At 37.9% G+C, this 17,343-nt stretch overlaps 2 protein-coding genes across 3 annotated transcripts in view; both read left to right on the top strand.

The window, feature by feature from the left end:
* Positions 1-17,343, top strand: part of LOC114250951 (uncharacterized) — a 61,357-nt gene that overhangs the window by 18,925 nt on the left and 25,089 nt on the right. The gene's annotated exons all lie outside the window — the stretch shown is intronic.
* On the top strand, positions 8,170-11,211 carry LOC149500180 (uncharacterized). Of its 2 annotated transcripts, none has more exons than XM_089737444.1 (2): positions 8,170-9,483; positions 10,928-11,211. In XM_089737444.1, exons 1-2 carry the CDS (start codon positions 9,065-9,067, stop codon positions 10,983-10,985), a joined length of 477 nt encoding a protein of 158 aa, XP_089593570.1. In that variant the 5' UTR covers positions 8,170-9,064; the 3' UTR covers positions 10,986-11,211. The 2 variants fall into 2 exon arrangements, with proteins under 2 accessions (XP_089593570.1, XP_089593571.1); XM_089737445.1 differs by having other exon boundaries at positions 8,170-9,487; positions 10,925-11,211.

The following is a 17,343-nucleotide window of genomic DNA, read 5'->3' as shown; positions in this document are numbered from 1 at the left end:
AATAATTATGGATGTATCCGCTGCAATCTAAACATTGTAAGGAACACGCTTACCCCAAATATTTACATAAATAATTGCGTTCATTTCGCAAGTTTATACATGATTGGCTTAAAAAGCCGATGGTCGGTGTAGTGTGCCGTGCGGACCTTGTCGTGCACAAAGCACGCGACGCTATCTTCCACCGGATTGATAAATTACGTTAACATCTACATGCCTCTTATCTAATTTCACTACACGCAAATTTACCATTCCTGTACTGAGCGGTTTGCTACTGCAATATTGAAAGCATTCAAACAATTTTACTATTTAAATTAAAGACTAAACGCTAAACACATAAACGGGTTCGGATGAAAATGAAGTTTTTATTAAACTTATAAATAGAATTCGGTACCACGTGCTCTTGATTCGGTAATTTCGACATCACAACATTAATATTTACAAATAAAGCGTGGCACTATCTAAAGTGTATCATTCATTATATATCACGATGTATTTTTATGCAAAGAAGTAACGCGATACATTTAAATACGAAGGATAACAGGTTTTTCAAGTCATGGAGATGTAAAGCTTAGGTCTCAACGTGAACTATGAAACCCAAATTTATAGTTTGAGTTACTCTGTTATTTGATTCTATATCTTTAATCTGAGCTATAATCAATATCAGGCACAAGACATGTTAATACATTTAAGACTATGAACATCGTTGTTCGACTGTTCCCATTTATTCATAGTTAGAGAGCTATTATTGCTTCAAACGACGGTGTGCGTAAACACTTCTAAGCTATGGATAAATTCTATGTTTTGTTTGGAAAAAAGCATTTGCATTCTTTTAACATTACGAAGGCTACCTTTCGTGAATACTAAGCAATGCAGTCCCGACGTTTCGTTGCGATTTGATACGCTCATGTGTACCACATACAAAATTGTAATTCACGTGAAAGTGAAACTTGGAATGTCGAACGAGTTGTCACATATTACATCACTTCATATGCCCGTATTTATCTCGATTACGATTTAAATCCTCATTAGGGGGAATTTAGTGTAGAATTGAATGACCGCTACAATTATTATTTGATTATAATAGATTATCATCACTATTATTGGTTTCATATAATCTGTGATCATTATTTCCACAGATAGCGCATATATTTCACGCATTTGCTTTCGAAAAAAAAAATCTAAGAAAGTTAAAGTATTGTAGAATACACATGAGTACACTGACACACCCGCATAAAACTACATTTTACATGACAGTTTCAAACTCATTTCATATTGTATTGAGTTGTAAAAAAAGGCAAAATAGTCCAATAAAATTTAATATATTTAATTACCGAACAGATCTCAAACATACCTATTCATAATTCGTTTTAAATTTTAGCATTTGATTGACGCCAAGTCTGATATTATTGGTTGTCAATAAATCATTTATTTAAAGAGCTTTTTATTGATCAATATCTAACAGCCAACTTGAAATTATCAGATGATAAAAACTTACAAATCATATTTATAAAATTAGCATATATGTGTGATTTTTTAATATGCATGATTTACATGTGAAACTATGAAAGGAGAAATTTTAATTTTAATTTATAATAATTTGTAACTTAAAATAATTTTAATTACACAACCGTGTAAATACGAATCTATTTAAAATATGTTTATTCGATATTATTTTCGATTTCGATTATTCTATACAATTTTTTAAGATAAACATTTTGAAAAGCAGCTCGGCATTTCAATCTGTTAATTTGTATGAATGTTGATATCGTTTGCTGATATCCTTTGGTATTTTTCTATATTTATTTATGTGATATTTTTAAACCGTCCGTGATTAAGCAAACTTATTTGTTATTTTTATCCGCGCATATAAGCTTACAATCTAGCATGCGCTCTGCACTGCTTTGTATGCGCTTACAATCCGTGCAAGGCGATAAAATCACAAGGCATGCAACTATCACCTTTATCGGCTTACGTAACATCTATAATTGCTTTTCACATAATAGCATAACTAAAAACTGATATTTCTTTCTATTTCTTAGATTATGACACGTAATTTGCGTCTTTTGTTCGAAGTTCCGTTCTCTCATTTTTTTTTCTATAACTACAAAAAAATAAAATTGAATTGATTCATATTTCATTTAGTAACAATTTAGTAGCCGTAATTTGTTTGTGTTTTCGTTTAATGAGTTTATGAATTACTTATTAAATGTGAACTAATAATTCAATCATCAGTATTTTCATGGCCGAGTAATGATGAATGTTTCCTGTATACCTCAGACAGAATAACTGCAGCATTCATAACACAACAGCAGTATGTCATCAACACCCGCAGCTTAACGTAAACTATCAACAGCATTCAGCATTCCAGAGCAAGCCGGATTCGTAGGCGTATAATCCGTCGCAACTGACTCTAACCGCTTTCTAGTCCCACACTACTATCCTCATTTCCTGATCACTTCTGCTACAACCCACTGCAGTTCACGACCCCGCTAAACCTAACATTGTCTTTTATCCCAAAATACTTAAAATTACTTCATAAATTGTGCTCAATCTCAACTGCCTTTGTTGAAGAAAACGCTTTCTTTGCTTATTGTTTTATTTCACGACTGCTAAATAAGAACTACGATATTCAAGAGTACGTATACTCGTGTGTAATATTTAACCTCAAAACTATTCGCGCCATTTCGTTTTAGGCGAGCGCGCGCTCCTTTGCTTGCCTTTTTTTTTGTTTTTTTTAAATTACATTAATGAGTCTTAACCAATTTTTTGTTTGTTTTGCTAGACACTCTTTTATGAAAACTGTTGATAAGTGACATCAAACATTATATTTAATACATTAAATATAACTCAATTATAAAGAAATTAAATCAACAAAATACGAAATAGTCATAAGTATGCCTTCATTTCATAATATTATTTATGTTTACCCATATACTCTCTAAATATCTTAATATTTATTACTCTTTAAGATTCGTAGAGATACATTTATGATTTCGTAACAAAAAACTTTTGTCTTTAACGATTGTGATAACATTTGCAGGTTTTTTAAAAAAAATTATGGCCAAACTTAGCTGGACTTCGATTTTATTGTTATCACCTTAATATTCGTGTGGCAATCAAAAATATTACTACGCAAGCTACTTAAGCAACGATACGAAAATATTATACGTTTCAGTGCAGCTCAACTTGGCAAATATGTTATTAATATTAGCACAAATATAGGTAAGAGAAGTAACGGATTTGTGCTTACTTACTGGAAAGAGCGTTGATAATCATTTACGATCGGGATAATTATTTGCGGTCTATCTTTGACAGCAATAATAAGCCAAAGATTAATTTGAACATGTTCTAATATTTGAAATCGATACGAAGACAATGTCTCTGCTTTGCGTTCTTCAGTCTCAGCACCCAATGTTGTAATGCGCTTAAGTCGCAATGCGCGGAAGTCAAAACTTAATTAGCTCAATGTTTTGTTTCCAATCAATTTCCCAAAGCGAAACGATTATCGCCAGTCATTTCAAAATTTGCATAATTCACAACGAACTCAAACTTTTGAAATATGAAATAGTACATTTACATTGAAATGGTTATTATTTGCAATAACAACGAATCGTTATTTTTGATGAGCTTAGCAGATTCAGTTACAAGAGTTTGTCCCAATCCAATTCAAACTGAGAATTTTAGATTGGTACTAACAGTATTAAAATTTAATAAAATATAAGAATGACCATAGAATATTTACCCACGTAAGACCCCGGAGGATCCAATAATTAACCGTTACCGACTGAATACAAACATCTATTTAAGCAATAAAAATATGTAGCAGAGAATTTCTGAAATTTTTTGAGATTCGAGAATGACGTATATGGGGCTTCGTGAGTTAGAGTAATGGTACATATTTCATATACTAGTAGGAAAAAACTAAATCTAGAAATTTTCACCACGGCGGTGCGCTGGTTCTATATTTCGGAGGTTCCTGCGGAGGCGAATATCGCCAAAAGGTGGCCAAATAAAAACAGGAGCAGGTCGAGGCTAAGGAATTTTAAAATGAGTAAGTACCTGCCAACCCGTTGCTGGCTTCTTGCAGACTGTAGAATCCAAGGAACGTGACTGGTGGACGAAGCGTAGTGGCGGCAGTCAGCCTGACGGCTTGAAATTATTTGTGTTCACAAAACGGGTATAACACTCGCATAACGACAAGGATGATCGTCAGTAGGAGTTCGTAATAAAAAAGTAACAAAAGTCCAAAATATTGTTGATATGAAAACAAGCGTCGCGTGCGTGGACGTAAAATGCGCGCGATGCGGTCGGCGATGGTCTTCTTTTTTTTCTTCTTTTTTTTTATAACTGGCCATGCGATAGGTTTTATGCGCACTCTCATAAAAAAAAAGAACCATACATAAACGGCAACAATTCGACTCAAAATGCAATGCGGTGCATCGTGACAATTGTTTCGAAACATAATATTCGCCTAATTAAAACCACAAACTTTACCAACAGGCGTATAATATTATATCTGATGCGGATAATTGGTGTTAATTTCGTTCTTTCGTAATATAAAGGTTTGTAATTGGATAAAACACTTTTAGCAACTGTTGCAAAAAGTATCAACTTTCTTCCTGTATTGAATAAATTGCGCATAGACTTTCTTATGTTTCGCAGTGTCTTTATAATAACAAAGTTAAATGTCTATATTATAGTATCAATCTTTCATATTAGTATAAATTAGGCAGCGGCTTGGCTCTGCCCCTGGCATGGCTGACGTCCATGAGCGACGGTGACCACTTACCATCAGGTGGGCCGTATGCTCGTCTGCCTACAAAGGCAATAAAAAAATAAAAATAAAAATTAATTTTGTATTTAATATTGCTGAATATATCATAATTAGGTATAAAAGTAAACCCAGTGCGCGTGAAGTACGATCGTAACGATTGTACCTACAAATTTTAACTTATTCTGTAAATTTTAACTGTAGCGTGAACGTCCCGAACACAAACAAACAAAGCTACATTTATTCATTTTCAATTATATTTCTATATATAAAAGCTGATGTGTATATTTCCAATAGACTTCGAAACGCCTAGATTGATTTGGATGAAATTTTGATAGCGATCGAATCGAAGTTAAATCGAAGATTCACCAGGAAATCAGGTCGGGTTTGTCTAGTATTGTACATATAAAACTTTAACAAAACTTACAATCAAAGCTCACCATGAAATATTCTGGCTAGGTTCTGAAGGGTGGGGCAGCCGTTGAAACTATACTGAGACCTTAGAACTTATATCTCAAGGTGGGTGGCGCATTTACGTTGTAGATGCCTATGGGCTCCAGTAACCACTTAACACCAGGTGGGCTGTGAGCTCGTCCACCCGTCTAAGTAATAAAAAAAAAATCGATAGCCTTTTGTTTTTAAATATTACAGTAACTGATTGACAAGCTTAGGTTATGTTAAGTTTCAGTTGACGGTGAGTTTTATACAAACATCACAATGTGTATACCATCTTCTTTTTTTTTTTTTTTTGGTCAGGAGGAAATCGCCGGACTTCCGCCCTCCCCTGGGGATGAAGGGCGGGGCATGTCGGAGTCGAACTGACTAAAACCTCCTGTCGCTCAACAACCCGCGTCCGAACCTCGCATGAGACAGAACCCATGAAAAGGCAAAGGGGGAAAGTGAAGCGTTTAGTGCGGAGCACATCTCTCCCATCACCCTCCCCCTCGGGACGCCGGACTGGCGGTCGTCGGCGCCACGACCACCAGCCCTCTCGGTCGGCAGGCTATCCGGAGCCCGCCTAGATGGCGCCGGTTAGAATGGGTTATCCTACGGAATACCCCGCTGGGTCAGAACCAGCGTGGGTCGAGGATAGTCGGCCTTCCATCACCCGGATGCTCTTGCGTAAAACGCGTGCAGAGCAGCTTGCACGTCGTCTTCTTAGGCCCCCTTCGCCGGTCCCCAGACCGACATGTGAAGGGGACCCGAAACCCTTAGAGGGCCAGGGCTTGGGCGAGATCCGCCTCCCTGGCCCCCGCCCGACGGCGGCGGGCTTGCGCGTCTCTCACGCGCCCCGCCGCCTCCTTCTGCGAGATGGTGCACTCGCAGAAGTCGAGCATCGCCTTCCACGACTCGTCGTCGCCGAGCATCGATGCCACAACACTCGGCAACGACAAGTCGTTTCCTATTTTTGCGACGAGGACACGGCGCCACCCCTCCCATGCGGGGCAGGCGACGAGCGTATGCTCTGCCGTGTCCAAGTCGCAACCACAATGGTGGCACTCTGCCGTCGGCTCGGCTGTGATCCGGTGCAGGAACTCACCGAAGCAACCATGCCCAGTGAGCACCTGCGTGAGCCGGAAAGTGAGGCGTCCTCTGTCACGATTCACCCAATCCACAAGGACCGGGCGAATCGCCTCGACGGTCCTACGACCAGCCGAAGGATCAGCCAGCCGTCTGGACCATGACTCCAGCAAATATATATACCATCTTATACAGTATACCATCTTCTACCTTGTGTCATGTGGCCTTTTATACCATACGTGCATTCTATTGTATTTTTCTTATTGTAATCTTATGCGACATCCCATATAGTTTTAATTTCAATTATAAATTCATAAACAAAATAATATCGATTAAGAACAAATAAATAGTAGTTAAATGGCTTAGATTTATTGTTATCATCTAAGATACAACTCGCACGACAGTAGTACATTTATGTGTAATATATTTTATAACAATACAAAACTATGATTAATGTATCAATTTAATAAAAGCAGTGAAGTAATTCTCTTGTACTAAATCCTTATGTCGTCAATCACAGACGTAACAAAATAAATTACATGAGGGCGTGCATTACATAATACTAGGATATCTGCCAAGATTTTAGCATTCAGTTACCGTATTTAGTTTTGTTCATTCATCCTCGATTTTCGTATTAAAGTACACATTTGATAAGGTTGAAATTAGAATAACAATATCTAACAAAAAATAGTAAACATTTTTTATTTTAGTTTTATTTATTTATTTATTACTACATCTCATGCACATTCTCGTAAATTGGCGGACTTAATGCCTAAGACACTGCCTACCAGTCCACCATTGGTGATGTAGAAAATAGCGTACTATATAGGTGCATTGATTGAATAATAATTAAAGAAAATAGACGCTCTACTATTTATATTGTACAATATAAATACTAACTATGCTTATTAAAAGAATAGGTAATCTATATTTTAATACGTTAAGCAAAAACTTTGTACCCCTTTTTACGAAAATTGCCCCATCGGAGGAGTATGCAATATCCCACACTTATAGAACATATAGAGAAGGAGTGCAGATTGTAATTTTTTTTTCATATGCATAATAAATACATTAAATCAATAAAAAAATATTACACACTCTACCATGTATTTGACACAACACGCACGCATACTATTTGTTTATTGTCAAACTTTTTTTATTGCTTATATATAGTCTGTAGTCAAATTGAGAATAGATCTGATATTGTTTGTCTTTATTAATATTTGTCTAAAGTGTAGTCTTGGCTGTAGTCTGTAGTATGTAGTCTGTGATTATAAAAGTATATTAATCTTCGACAATAGAATCATAATAATGTACAAACTTATGATTTTAATTAATTATAGTCGAATTTCGACTACCGGGGAACCACTAGTAGTCAAGAGATAAGTGATGACATTTGTGGTCCGATATCTATGAGCTCTGAAGGCAACGCCTGACAACCAAACGAAACGGGCTACTTTAAAACATCATCAGCAGTTTTTATGGGTCTAATAACAACTATTAATACATATTCCATTGAACCTTAACAAGTTTGCACAAGCCTAAAAACACAAAAAAATTAAACCCAAACGGCTACTTTGTTAAAGTTAAATAGTACATATACTAGAAAAAAGTCGGAAAGACAAAAAGGAAACACAAAACCATAAACTAGAACAATTCACACGTTACCTAACTCTCGTGAGAAGATAACGTTTGATCTGTTACACGTAATCAATTTCAATGACTACGCATCTGTAATTGTTTAAACGTGTACATCACTTCCGGTCGCGCGATCAGCATGTTTTATCGTAACTACAATTTGTTTTATACTTATAATAATAATCATCTCGTTTTTATTACGGGCAACGATTATATGTGACGGCGTTAACGATATTTATGTTATGCAGCACGTGCAATAGGAGTGACTCACACAAGCCAGGCGCGCCGGCCGTGTCGTTCCACTCGTAAACAACAGCTACATCAGAAGTGAGATCAGGACTCTACTCTCACTGGCGTGACGTGTTTGAACATGTTCGAAGTACAGCAAAAAAAACATGATGCAGATCAGAATACTAGTAGTGGTACGCCACAAGAGCGTGAATGCAGCATACGTAAGTCGTGTAATAACGTCTCTGTTACCTCGATGGAAGATCTGAGCCACGAAGAAATCGTCACATCTTACGTTCTGGCTCATGTTGCCCAGTTTGACTGTCGACGTCATCACATGGCGTTTACTAACGGAAATACAACACGTAACAAGCTATTGCAAGAAATTAAGGCAAGTGCAAATCTCAAGTGAAACTTCGATCGCAATAATGGATCTGTCATGACGAGTGGGTAGTTCCGACACAAATCGTTTTTAAGCCAATGACTACTGCTAGAGTTACATGGCACTAGTACAGTAAACCAGGACATGAGACTGTGAATTGTCGCTGAAATTTTAGAATCTACTCGATTCAATACCAATAACACTACACGTTCGATGACTTCGGGCTCCAGCAAGCAAGCAAACAAGAAAGCAAGCAAGTTTCCGTGGGGAAGAAAAATTGACACATCTGAAGTCGTCGTGACCTGTAAGATAAGACGTCCGGTGAGTTCGTGTCTGGCGATGCGGCCGCTGGCGGATGCAGGTTTTTCCGGTGAAGTGCGTGCTTGTGCGTGCTTGACATGTGTTCGCGGTTGGCTTCCTCAGTGTGGGAGTAACATCGTGTAAGAGAGATGGAACCCGTAAAATTGTAGTTTGCGTGGTGGCTGGTAAGATTTGTTGCGGTAAGAAGTTTGCATGGTGGTAAAATGTCTTGTGAGTCTGCACAGGTAGCTGGAGGTGAGACTTCCGCGGTCGCGGCCCACCCAGTCCGCGAGAACCGGGCAGATCGCCTCGACGGTACGGAGGCCGGCCGACGGGTCCGCCAAACGACGAGACCACGCCTCCAGCACGGACTGCCGATATTGGAGCCCCCGCGCTCCGGCTGCACTTGCGCTAGGGCGCCCCGCCTCGTAGGAGACTGTGAGCCTGCAAAACCTGAACAACCTCCTCATCCGTGGGCGCCCGGCTCTCGCCTGCAAGTCGGCTGTTACGTGTGCGGTGATGCGAGCCATGTAGCTTCTGGGTGTTCCATGCGCTACAACAAGAAAAACGACACTGCTCCAGGTGCTGTGGCAGGTCCAACCAGAGACGTCAACGTGTGTTCCAGAGCTTCAGTGTGTTACAGATAAGTGGTTTTGGCTCCCCCTTTATGTTCCATTCAGGGTCAGACTGTAGTCTTATAAAACAAAGCCATAGTAATTTATTCAATAGTAAGCGGTTTCATGAACAAGTCACCGTAGTCACCCTAGACACGTCCTTACGGATCCATCAGATCCAATAACTCTTGCATTAGATACCTTCAGCTCTAACACTAGGAGCAGGCTGAGGAACCCCAGTAATCGTACTCGTCGAACTCGACAAAGAGGTCGACGTGCAACCTAACCCATGCATCAGCCCACTGAGTTTCTCGCCGGATCTTCTCAGTGGGTCGCGATTCCGATCCGGTAGTAGATTCATTCGCGAAGCAATTGCTCTTGAGTTGTTAGGTCTCCTGCGGAGGCGCTCGGGCAGTTGTTAGCAAATCCCACCCCTCTTGGCTGAGCCTTTGCTCGCCCACCCGTCCTGGTGAAGCGGGAAAGGCCTCCGGGCCACCAGTAATCTTTCAATCATCTGCAGTTTTGGAAAACGATAGGTATAAGTTGAGATATGTAAATGGTTCTAGTGTACAAAGTTCCCCATGAAAACTTACGCGAAGTACCTCGAGGCCCGTCAGGCCTACTAGAAATTTCTGAAAATTATAGTGACGATGACGTGACGGCGTACACAGATGGGTTAATTAATCTTGTTCGTGAAACTGATCTTAATGATGACGACTCTATCACTGACAATAGAAGCGACATTTTTGTCCGCAAATAGCGATACAGCAAACATAGTCTGTGGGTAGTGATACAATGTCTGTAAGCTCAGGCACCTCAGGTGCAGGTGTTGGAAATGTAGAAAACGATGGTCGGTCTCGCACTATTTCTGAAGAAATTCCGTATAAATGTTCTGGTTTAAGAAATGTTTTAACAAACGCTACCGTACACGCAGATTAAAAAAAGAAAAAAAAAAAAAGAGAATTGTATGTGGCTAGAGAGATGTTAATCCGGACTAGCAAAAAAAAAAGAGGGAAAAAAAAAAAAAAAAAGTGTGAAGTCATTGAAGGGTCTGTCCGGTCCAATGGCTTGGCTATAGGGATTTTCATCCAGATTAGCCACAACAATTAGCTACAGGGATTGCGATTCGGTCTAGCATTATCCGGTCCAGTTCGAAAAACTGAAGGGATAACAATTCCGGTCTAAGTTAAAAGGGACATACTTACATACCTGAAGAGTTTTAAATGAACTGGCCCAGGTATGTAAGCAGTCTGAAGGTTATTTATAGCCAGTATAGGATTTTCTGAAGAATTATGCGAACCGAACCGTACTAGATTGTTAATATCATAGACCACGTTTTAAGTTGCATCCGTTAATGTCAGGATGAACGAACACGTTTGTTGTTCACGGACATACCATAAGAATGCGCGCACGAGGACGAGCGCACGTCAGTATGGCCGTGACGGCGTTAACGATATTTATGTTATGCAGCACGTGCAATAGGAGTGACTCACACAAGCCAGGCGCGCCGGCCGTGTCGTTCCACTCGTAAACAACAGCTGCAACAGAAGTGACTCATAAGCCAGCTGCGCCGGCTAGTATAAAAAGGCGGAACGTGCCTTGAAATGAACATTCGTTCGACTGCGTTTGCCCGGTGCACTTACTATATCGTTGTTACGTTGTGTGATTCAGTGACTGTTGTACGTACTGGTTAAAGTTGGACAAGTGTTAAAGTGAATTGTCAAGTTAACATATTGTTGATTAAATCAGAAACCAAAGGTGACTTCGTTTTACTCGGTGTTCAACAAGATAATATCTACCCTCAAGCATACATATGTATTTTGTAAAAGTGTTTTGACTATCGTAGTTAAACTAGACGGTTTTACTGCTGTATATATATCTCTTTAATCATCTCACTAATCACAAAGGAATTTAAAAAAATATTCTAGTTTTATTTTCAACTGGAACAGGAACCACACTCCCGATTAAATCACCTCGAATGACGAGAAGTATAATAAAAAGAATTGTAGAAAGAACATTACGGGAAACGGAACGATATTACGGGATGGTTCCCATAGAAATTCAGCCCACTGAGTTTCTCGCCGGATCTTCTCAGTGACTCTCGTTTCCGATTCGGTGGTAGATTATGCGAAGCACTGCTCTTGCTAGGGCCAGTGTTAGGAACACTCCGGTTTGAGCCCGAGACCTACACGTCATGGTGAAGCTGAAATAGCCTCTCAAGGCTAGGTAGGAAGAAAAAGAGAGGAATGAAATATCTGTACAAATAACAGAAGCAACATCTCTTTGCTAGTCTTTGTATTGAGTCTTGAGCAGAAGGAACTAGTTCATAACTTAGTTCATACTTACAGCGACATTATAGCTAAAGTGGACATTCGAATCATATCACAGATAAATTAAGATAATAAATAAATAAAATTAGCAACAAATTAAACTTACTAAACGCCGTCGCTAAATTAAATATTTTGTCAACAAGCTGCCGGCTGTGAGCACTTTTGAACACACACCGCATTACGTACAAGCCGTGACTCCTTTTTTCCCCGGCCTATTCCTTATTACTATATATTTAAATATATAATAACATACAATTATAATTAGTATACTAGCGTGAGGGGCTATGCCAGCTTTGGGACGGGTAGAGCTCAACCTGAGAGAATCGGCTAACACTATCCCTAGCAATAACCATTCTTCACAGAATCTACCAACTGAGAAGATCCGGCAAGAAACTCAGTAGTCAGTTCGCTCTCTTCGTCGTAATCGCTGAGCTCGACAAGAACGGCGACCGAAGTGGCTCCAAATCTATTGCATTTGTATCAAAATAGTCTACCATCGACCTCGTAAATTCTGGTTTTGACAATTTAGGCAATCTACTAATTCACAGATTTCTTTAATGGCTTTTAGATGGTGTACCAATGACATTGTTTTGGAAATTTAGTCACTATTTGAAAATGTCGTATTTTAATGACATACTAATATTTTACTCACACAGGCGTTAATGTTCGGTAAGTTACTTTTAATTTGACTCATCATTGGTTCGAACATTAACGACGAATGAAAACCATAACAAATATATTCCAGTGCCGACGTGCCTCTGCTTAAAAAGATTAAGAACGGTTTTTGATCATTTCAATTTCTGTCAACGTCCTTATTACAATACTAGCGGCCCGCTCCGGCTCCGCTCGGGTCTTAAACGAAAATTTCAACGATATTTGACGTTGTTTTATTTTTTAAATAAAAGAACACTTATTGCGGCGTAACTATAATAGTTAGACATAATCGACACTTTTTGAAATAATAATGTGCTCTACAAAGTCGTAGTACATTATTTTATTCTATCATCAATAGTTTTCGCAGGGCACGCGATGTAAAGAATATTTTAGGTAATTTTTTACACCTTGGGTTACATTATTGGAGTTTTAGTAAGAATACCTAATTATTTTAAAAAAAAATTATAGCCTATGTCACTCGGGAATAGTGTAGCTTCCAAACAGTGAAATAATTTTTAAATCGGTTCAGTAGCTTCGGAGCCCATTCAATACAAACAAACAAACAAATCTTTCCTCTTTATAATATTAGTATAGACTAGCGACCCGCCCTCGCTTCGCTTCGCGTCACCCGCGGTTATTGTCGTACCGCGGATGACGCCGCGGGGCGAAGCTAGTCTAAAAAAGTAGCTTAAGTTACTCCTTATATCATCAACTACCTGTCAGTGAAAGTCCCATCAAAATCGGTCCAGCCGTTCCAGAGATTAGCCGGAACAGAGAGACAGACAGACAGACAGACAAAAATTGTAAAAAGTGTTATTTTGGTGTATGTACCGTATTATATATTCATATGCATGTAGTAAAAAGCGATTATTTCAATCTTACAAACAGACAAGCCAATTTTATTTATATGTATAGATGAATAACGAGCTGCAGTAAGCTAACTTTCCAATACACGTAACTTATTAGCTTGCGGTCGTGTACGTAAAAGGTGCTCCCTGACTTTAGAATCCGACTTGTAATTCCTGTCTGTCGCAACCAGTATGAGAGATTCCGCTTCCTATATAAAAAACCAGTCGTGTAGCTTATATATCTGTACAAATCTAGAGCAGTTCTTTTATGAATGTTCTTTATTACATGTCGTTACTTGCGTATAGGTAATTATTAATTATGCTTAATATGAAAAGAACGATCACGATTTTGTTTTTGAGGAAGCAATGATGTGGTCCTGTTTGTATGAGCTAGATTGAAGGTAACACATTACTTTCAATGGTAATAAAGTGTTTAAATAATACGTGTTTTATTTTTATTAATAAAACGTATTTCTATTTAGAATGAGATAGGATTAAATAAGCTACACATAATCGATTGAAGAGATAGTTCTTGTTATATTTGAGATACCAAACGAAAGAAAGTGTTAAAATGTTTAAAGTATTTTTGACCATTAATTCAGTGTTACTGTTCTATTTAAGAAGAATTACCTAAATCTCAAATATGTAGTATAAATTTATATTCTAAAATCTGTAGATTGGCATAAAATCAACTAACACTTTTTTTTTTCTTAGTTAAGTGAACGGACTCTCGACCTACCTAATGTTAAGCGGCTACCAGAGTCCATAAAGAGGATAAATTCCGTCACTCACCTTAAAGTACGAGAAATAATTCTGAATTTTACAATATAAGAGCTCAATATTAAAACAGGCCGAGTGGTGGTACCTACCCGTAGCTCACAGAACGCTCTACAAGATCGTAGTTTGCTCTTTATTTATTTCAATAATAATATTATCGTTGTTTTTACTATATTTTTATGTTTAAATGAAGACTTCTCAGGGTATATCGAATTAAATCATTCCAATAATACAGCTAGACAAAGTGTGGCTAATGTAACAAACACAAGTCATCCACTACTTACATATATTTAGTTTTCACTTATCCTTTTCGTGTATTCGAAACTATTTTTTCCAGTTCCATTCTGTTAAAAATTATGTATTAATAAGATTGCCTTTTTTTCAGGTAAATTGCAACGATCGGCGCTTTTACATTAGTAAAGTAAGGAATCTATAAAAGTAAAATTTCCGTGACTAACAGTCGCGTCCGAATACGAAAATAATCATTTGCGAGGCAATCGTGCATTCTGACCAGAAGGATAGGGTAGCCGTTGTACCAATAAAAAGCTTTGACCCCAAACTGAGAGCAGTGTTCAGGTTCAGTAGCGTCTATTGACTCTTGCAACTGGTTATCACGTGGTCGGAGGGAATGTTTCATCTGCTGTAACTTCACTCACAAAATTGCTAACAAAAGTTAGCAATGTTGCAAGTTGCAGTAGGTAGCCGCTTGGCTCTACCCCTGGCATTGCTGACGTCCATGAGCGATGGTGACCACTGTTGATCAGGTGAGCCGTACTCTCGTCTACCTGAAAAGGTAATTAAAAAAAAAAAAAAAAAACATTTACTTCAATTAAAAGTCGGAAATATCTACCTAATGTTCCAACCACAAGACCCCTTCGCTATTTTTTGTGAACATGTGTTATCTGTGGAGCGAACAGCTTAAACGCAAACATTAAAATTTACAGAACTCAGCGATAAATATTGCACAACGACCTTTAGAAAAAGACAATAGGCTAATTTCAGCTTCGTAGAGCGTTACAAAGGTAACACGACAGAGGTCGCACGGAACGTTAACAGCCCGGTATCTATTAGGACCGCACAATATTGCACTTGAAAAACATTACAAGAACTTGAAAAAAAAAGCAATACCGATGTGACAATGTCAGCAGATTTATTTATTTATAGCTTAGTTGAGCTCACAGCCCACCTGGTGTAAAGTGGTTACCGGATCCCATAGACATATATAATGTAAATGCCGTCACCCACCTTGAGATGTGACTTCTAAGAGTTCTAAGGTCTAAAGTATAGTTTACAACGGCTGCCCCACCCTTCAAACCCAAACGCATTACTGCTTCACGGCTGAAATAGGCAGTTTGTCTCTTTCCAAAGCTCGATGTGCTATAATTATCGCCGGGTACATCACACTCGTACGTGATTTAAAAATAAAAATAGTAGTCCTAATCTCAAATACCTAATAATCTCTAATACTTAATTTCAAATTTGTCATTCCTGCATTGAAGAACACATATGATAGAGCTAGGCTGTTTCGTTATTGTATAGTAGCTAATTCGAATTACTATCTGCCTAACATACAACACTGGCCCTCCCGGATTCGGATTTACCAATTGTCCATCCATGGCATTGTATCCCCAACCAATGTTCTAAATCTATTCTCCTATAATATTTTACCCCCAATACTCATAGTGATTATATATATGTCCTCGTCCTATCATTTCTGCAGCAAAGCGGAACAGCCGATAATTTAATTCAGCTGAAGTTTCGTGCTGACATCCCGTATTCTCGTGGCGTAGCGTGAGCTTTTTTTACCTATGTACACCACATAAAAGCCCGTAAAAAAATTCGCAAATCTTATTAGAAGAAGTAATCTTATTGAAGACACATCAAAAAAAACTTAAGCATCTTCAATCGAGTGCTCTTCGTACGAAAATATACAATACCGGTGCTTGCGGTAAATACGCTAAAGAATAGTCCAAACAAAATGTCAGGATACAGTTATAGGCTAATATACAACTATTTGCGGATGAAACATAATCGAATTTGAATATTTGTTTAGCAAACAAACTTAATAGATTTTGTACATCTACCTGACACAGATTCATTAATTGATGTGCACGAGCACGTCTGTTCGTTTGATTAATATTTCCTTTTGTAACGGGACTCGAGTTACAAAATATGGCTCATTAATTTTCATAATGTTCCTATAATTAATTTCGAGTTTCTTTAATGTTACATTTTTGTACTCATTTTCGAATTCAACATTGAAATTCTCGATGGTTAGATTTGAGCGATTTGAAAGATGTGAACTGAGTACAGTGGCATAGCACTTATATCCTGTTAAATATTTTAATTTTGTAGGAACGTTCCATTCGATAGATAGCTACGGAAACACCTCCGATCTTCTTCAAAACTATTGGCATAAATGTATTACAGTAATTAAAGTATAATTTGAACTGTTTTCTTAATCAAAACGTGCAGACCGACTATTGTACCTAACTGGTAATAAATGTAAGTCTTGAGACGACTACGTGCCAAATACCCCATGCAGGCGGAAACATGAATAAACTGTGATAATTCTCTGTAGATTGAGCAATGAGAGCCTTACCTAAATTAAGTAACGTTAATACTAAATTAATGCATCAATTGTCTTCATCTTAGAATTCCCAAGCGCTTTTGATGAGTACGCTATTATTTCTTACCGAAATTTATTTTAATACAACTTAATCGCAAACATCCTCATCCTACCAATCTGTAATTAAGTATGACCTTTTCCTTATCTTTTTTCGTCAATGTCAAGCACTGAACTTGTACTGTCCGTCCCAAATGAGCATATACCAAGACACGTTTTCCCACAGCGAGCTAGAAGACTGCATCAGTAAGCACGCCACCTATTGTTCTGACTTCGGTCAAGGGCAATGAACGCGTGCTTTTACCGATATATACAGCACAACTATTAATCATATACTTACCACTATTAGTCATCACGTTTTTTAAAGTTATTGCACTCAAATAACATGCATACTTATTTTTCTATTCCGAAATAGCTAGTAAATATATATTTTATAGCTTTAGAAAATAACGTAAAAATTAAACACGCTTAGTCGATATTTTAATTCTCATTCTAACTCCTTCGTCAGAATTTCCTTGTCACATACAAAAAAAAGGAAAATTACATAGACATTTGTTACATAAATATTATACACAGCACATGGCTATTGTATCTACTAGTTGAGCACAAGATATTTGATTGAAACACAATTTGTAGAGTAATTGGATTTTGCAA

The sequence above is a fragment of the Bombyx mandarina genome, chromosome 23, assembly GCF_030267445.1.
Source record: "Bombyx mandarina strain Sakado chromosome 23, ASM3026744v2".
Taxonomy (NCBI): domain Eukaryota; kingdom Metazoa; phylum Arthropoda; class Insecta; order Lepidoptera; family Bombycidae; genus Bombyx; species Bombyx mandarina.
Note: the sequence above shows the minus strand (reverse complement) of the source record. Positions and strands in the feature narration are given on the sequence as shown.

What these genes read in the sequence shown, in the direction of transcription:
- LOC149500180 (XM_089737444.1), top strand. Translation starts at nt 9,065, where the DNA reads ATGTCTTGTGAGTCTGCACAGGTAGCTGGAGGTGAGACTTCCGCGGTC. An exon ending in AGAGCTTCAGTGTGTTACAG is followed by an intron (nt 9,484 to 10,927) that starts ATAAGTGGTTTT and finishes GTTATGCAGCAC; the next exon opens with GTGCAATAGGAGTGACTCAC.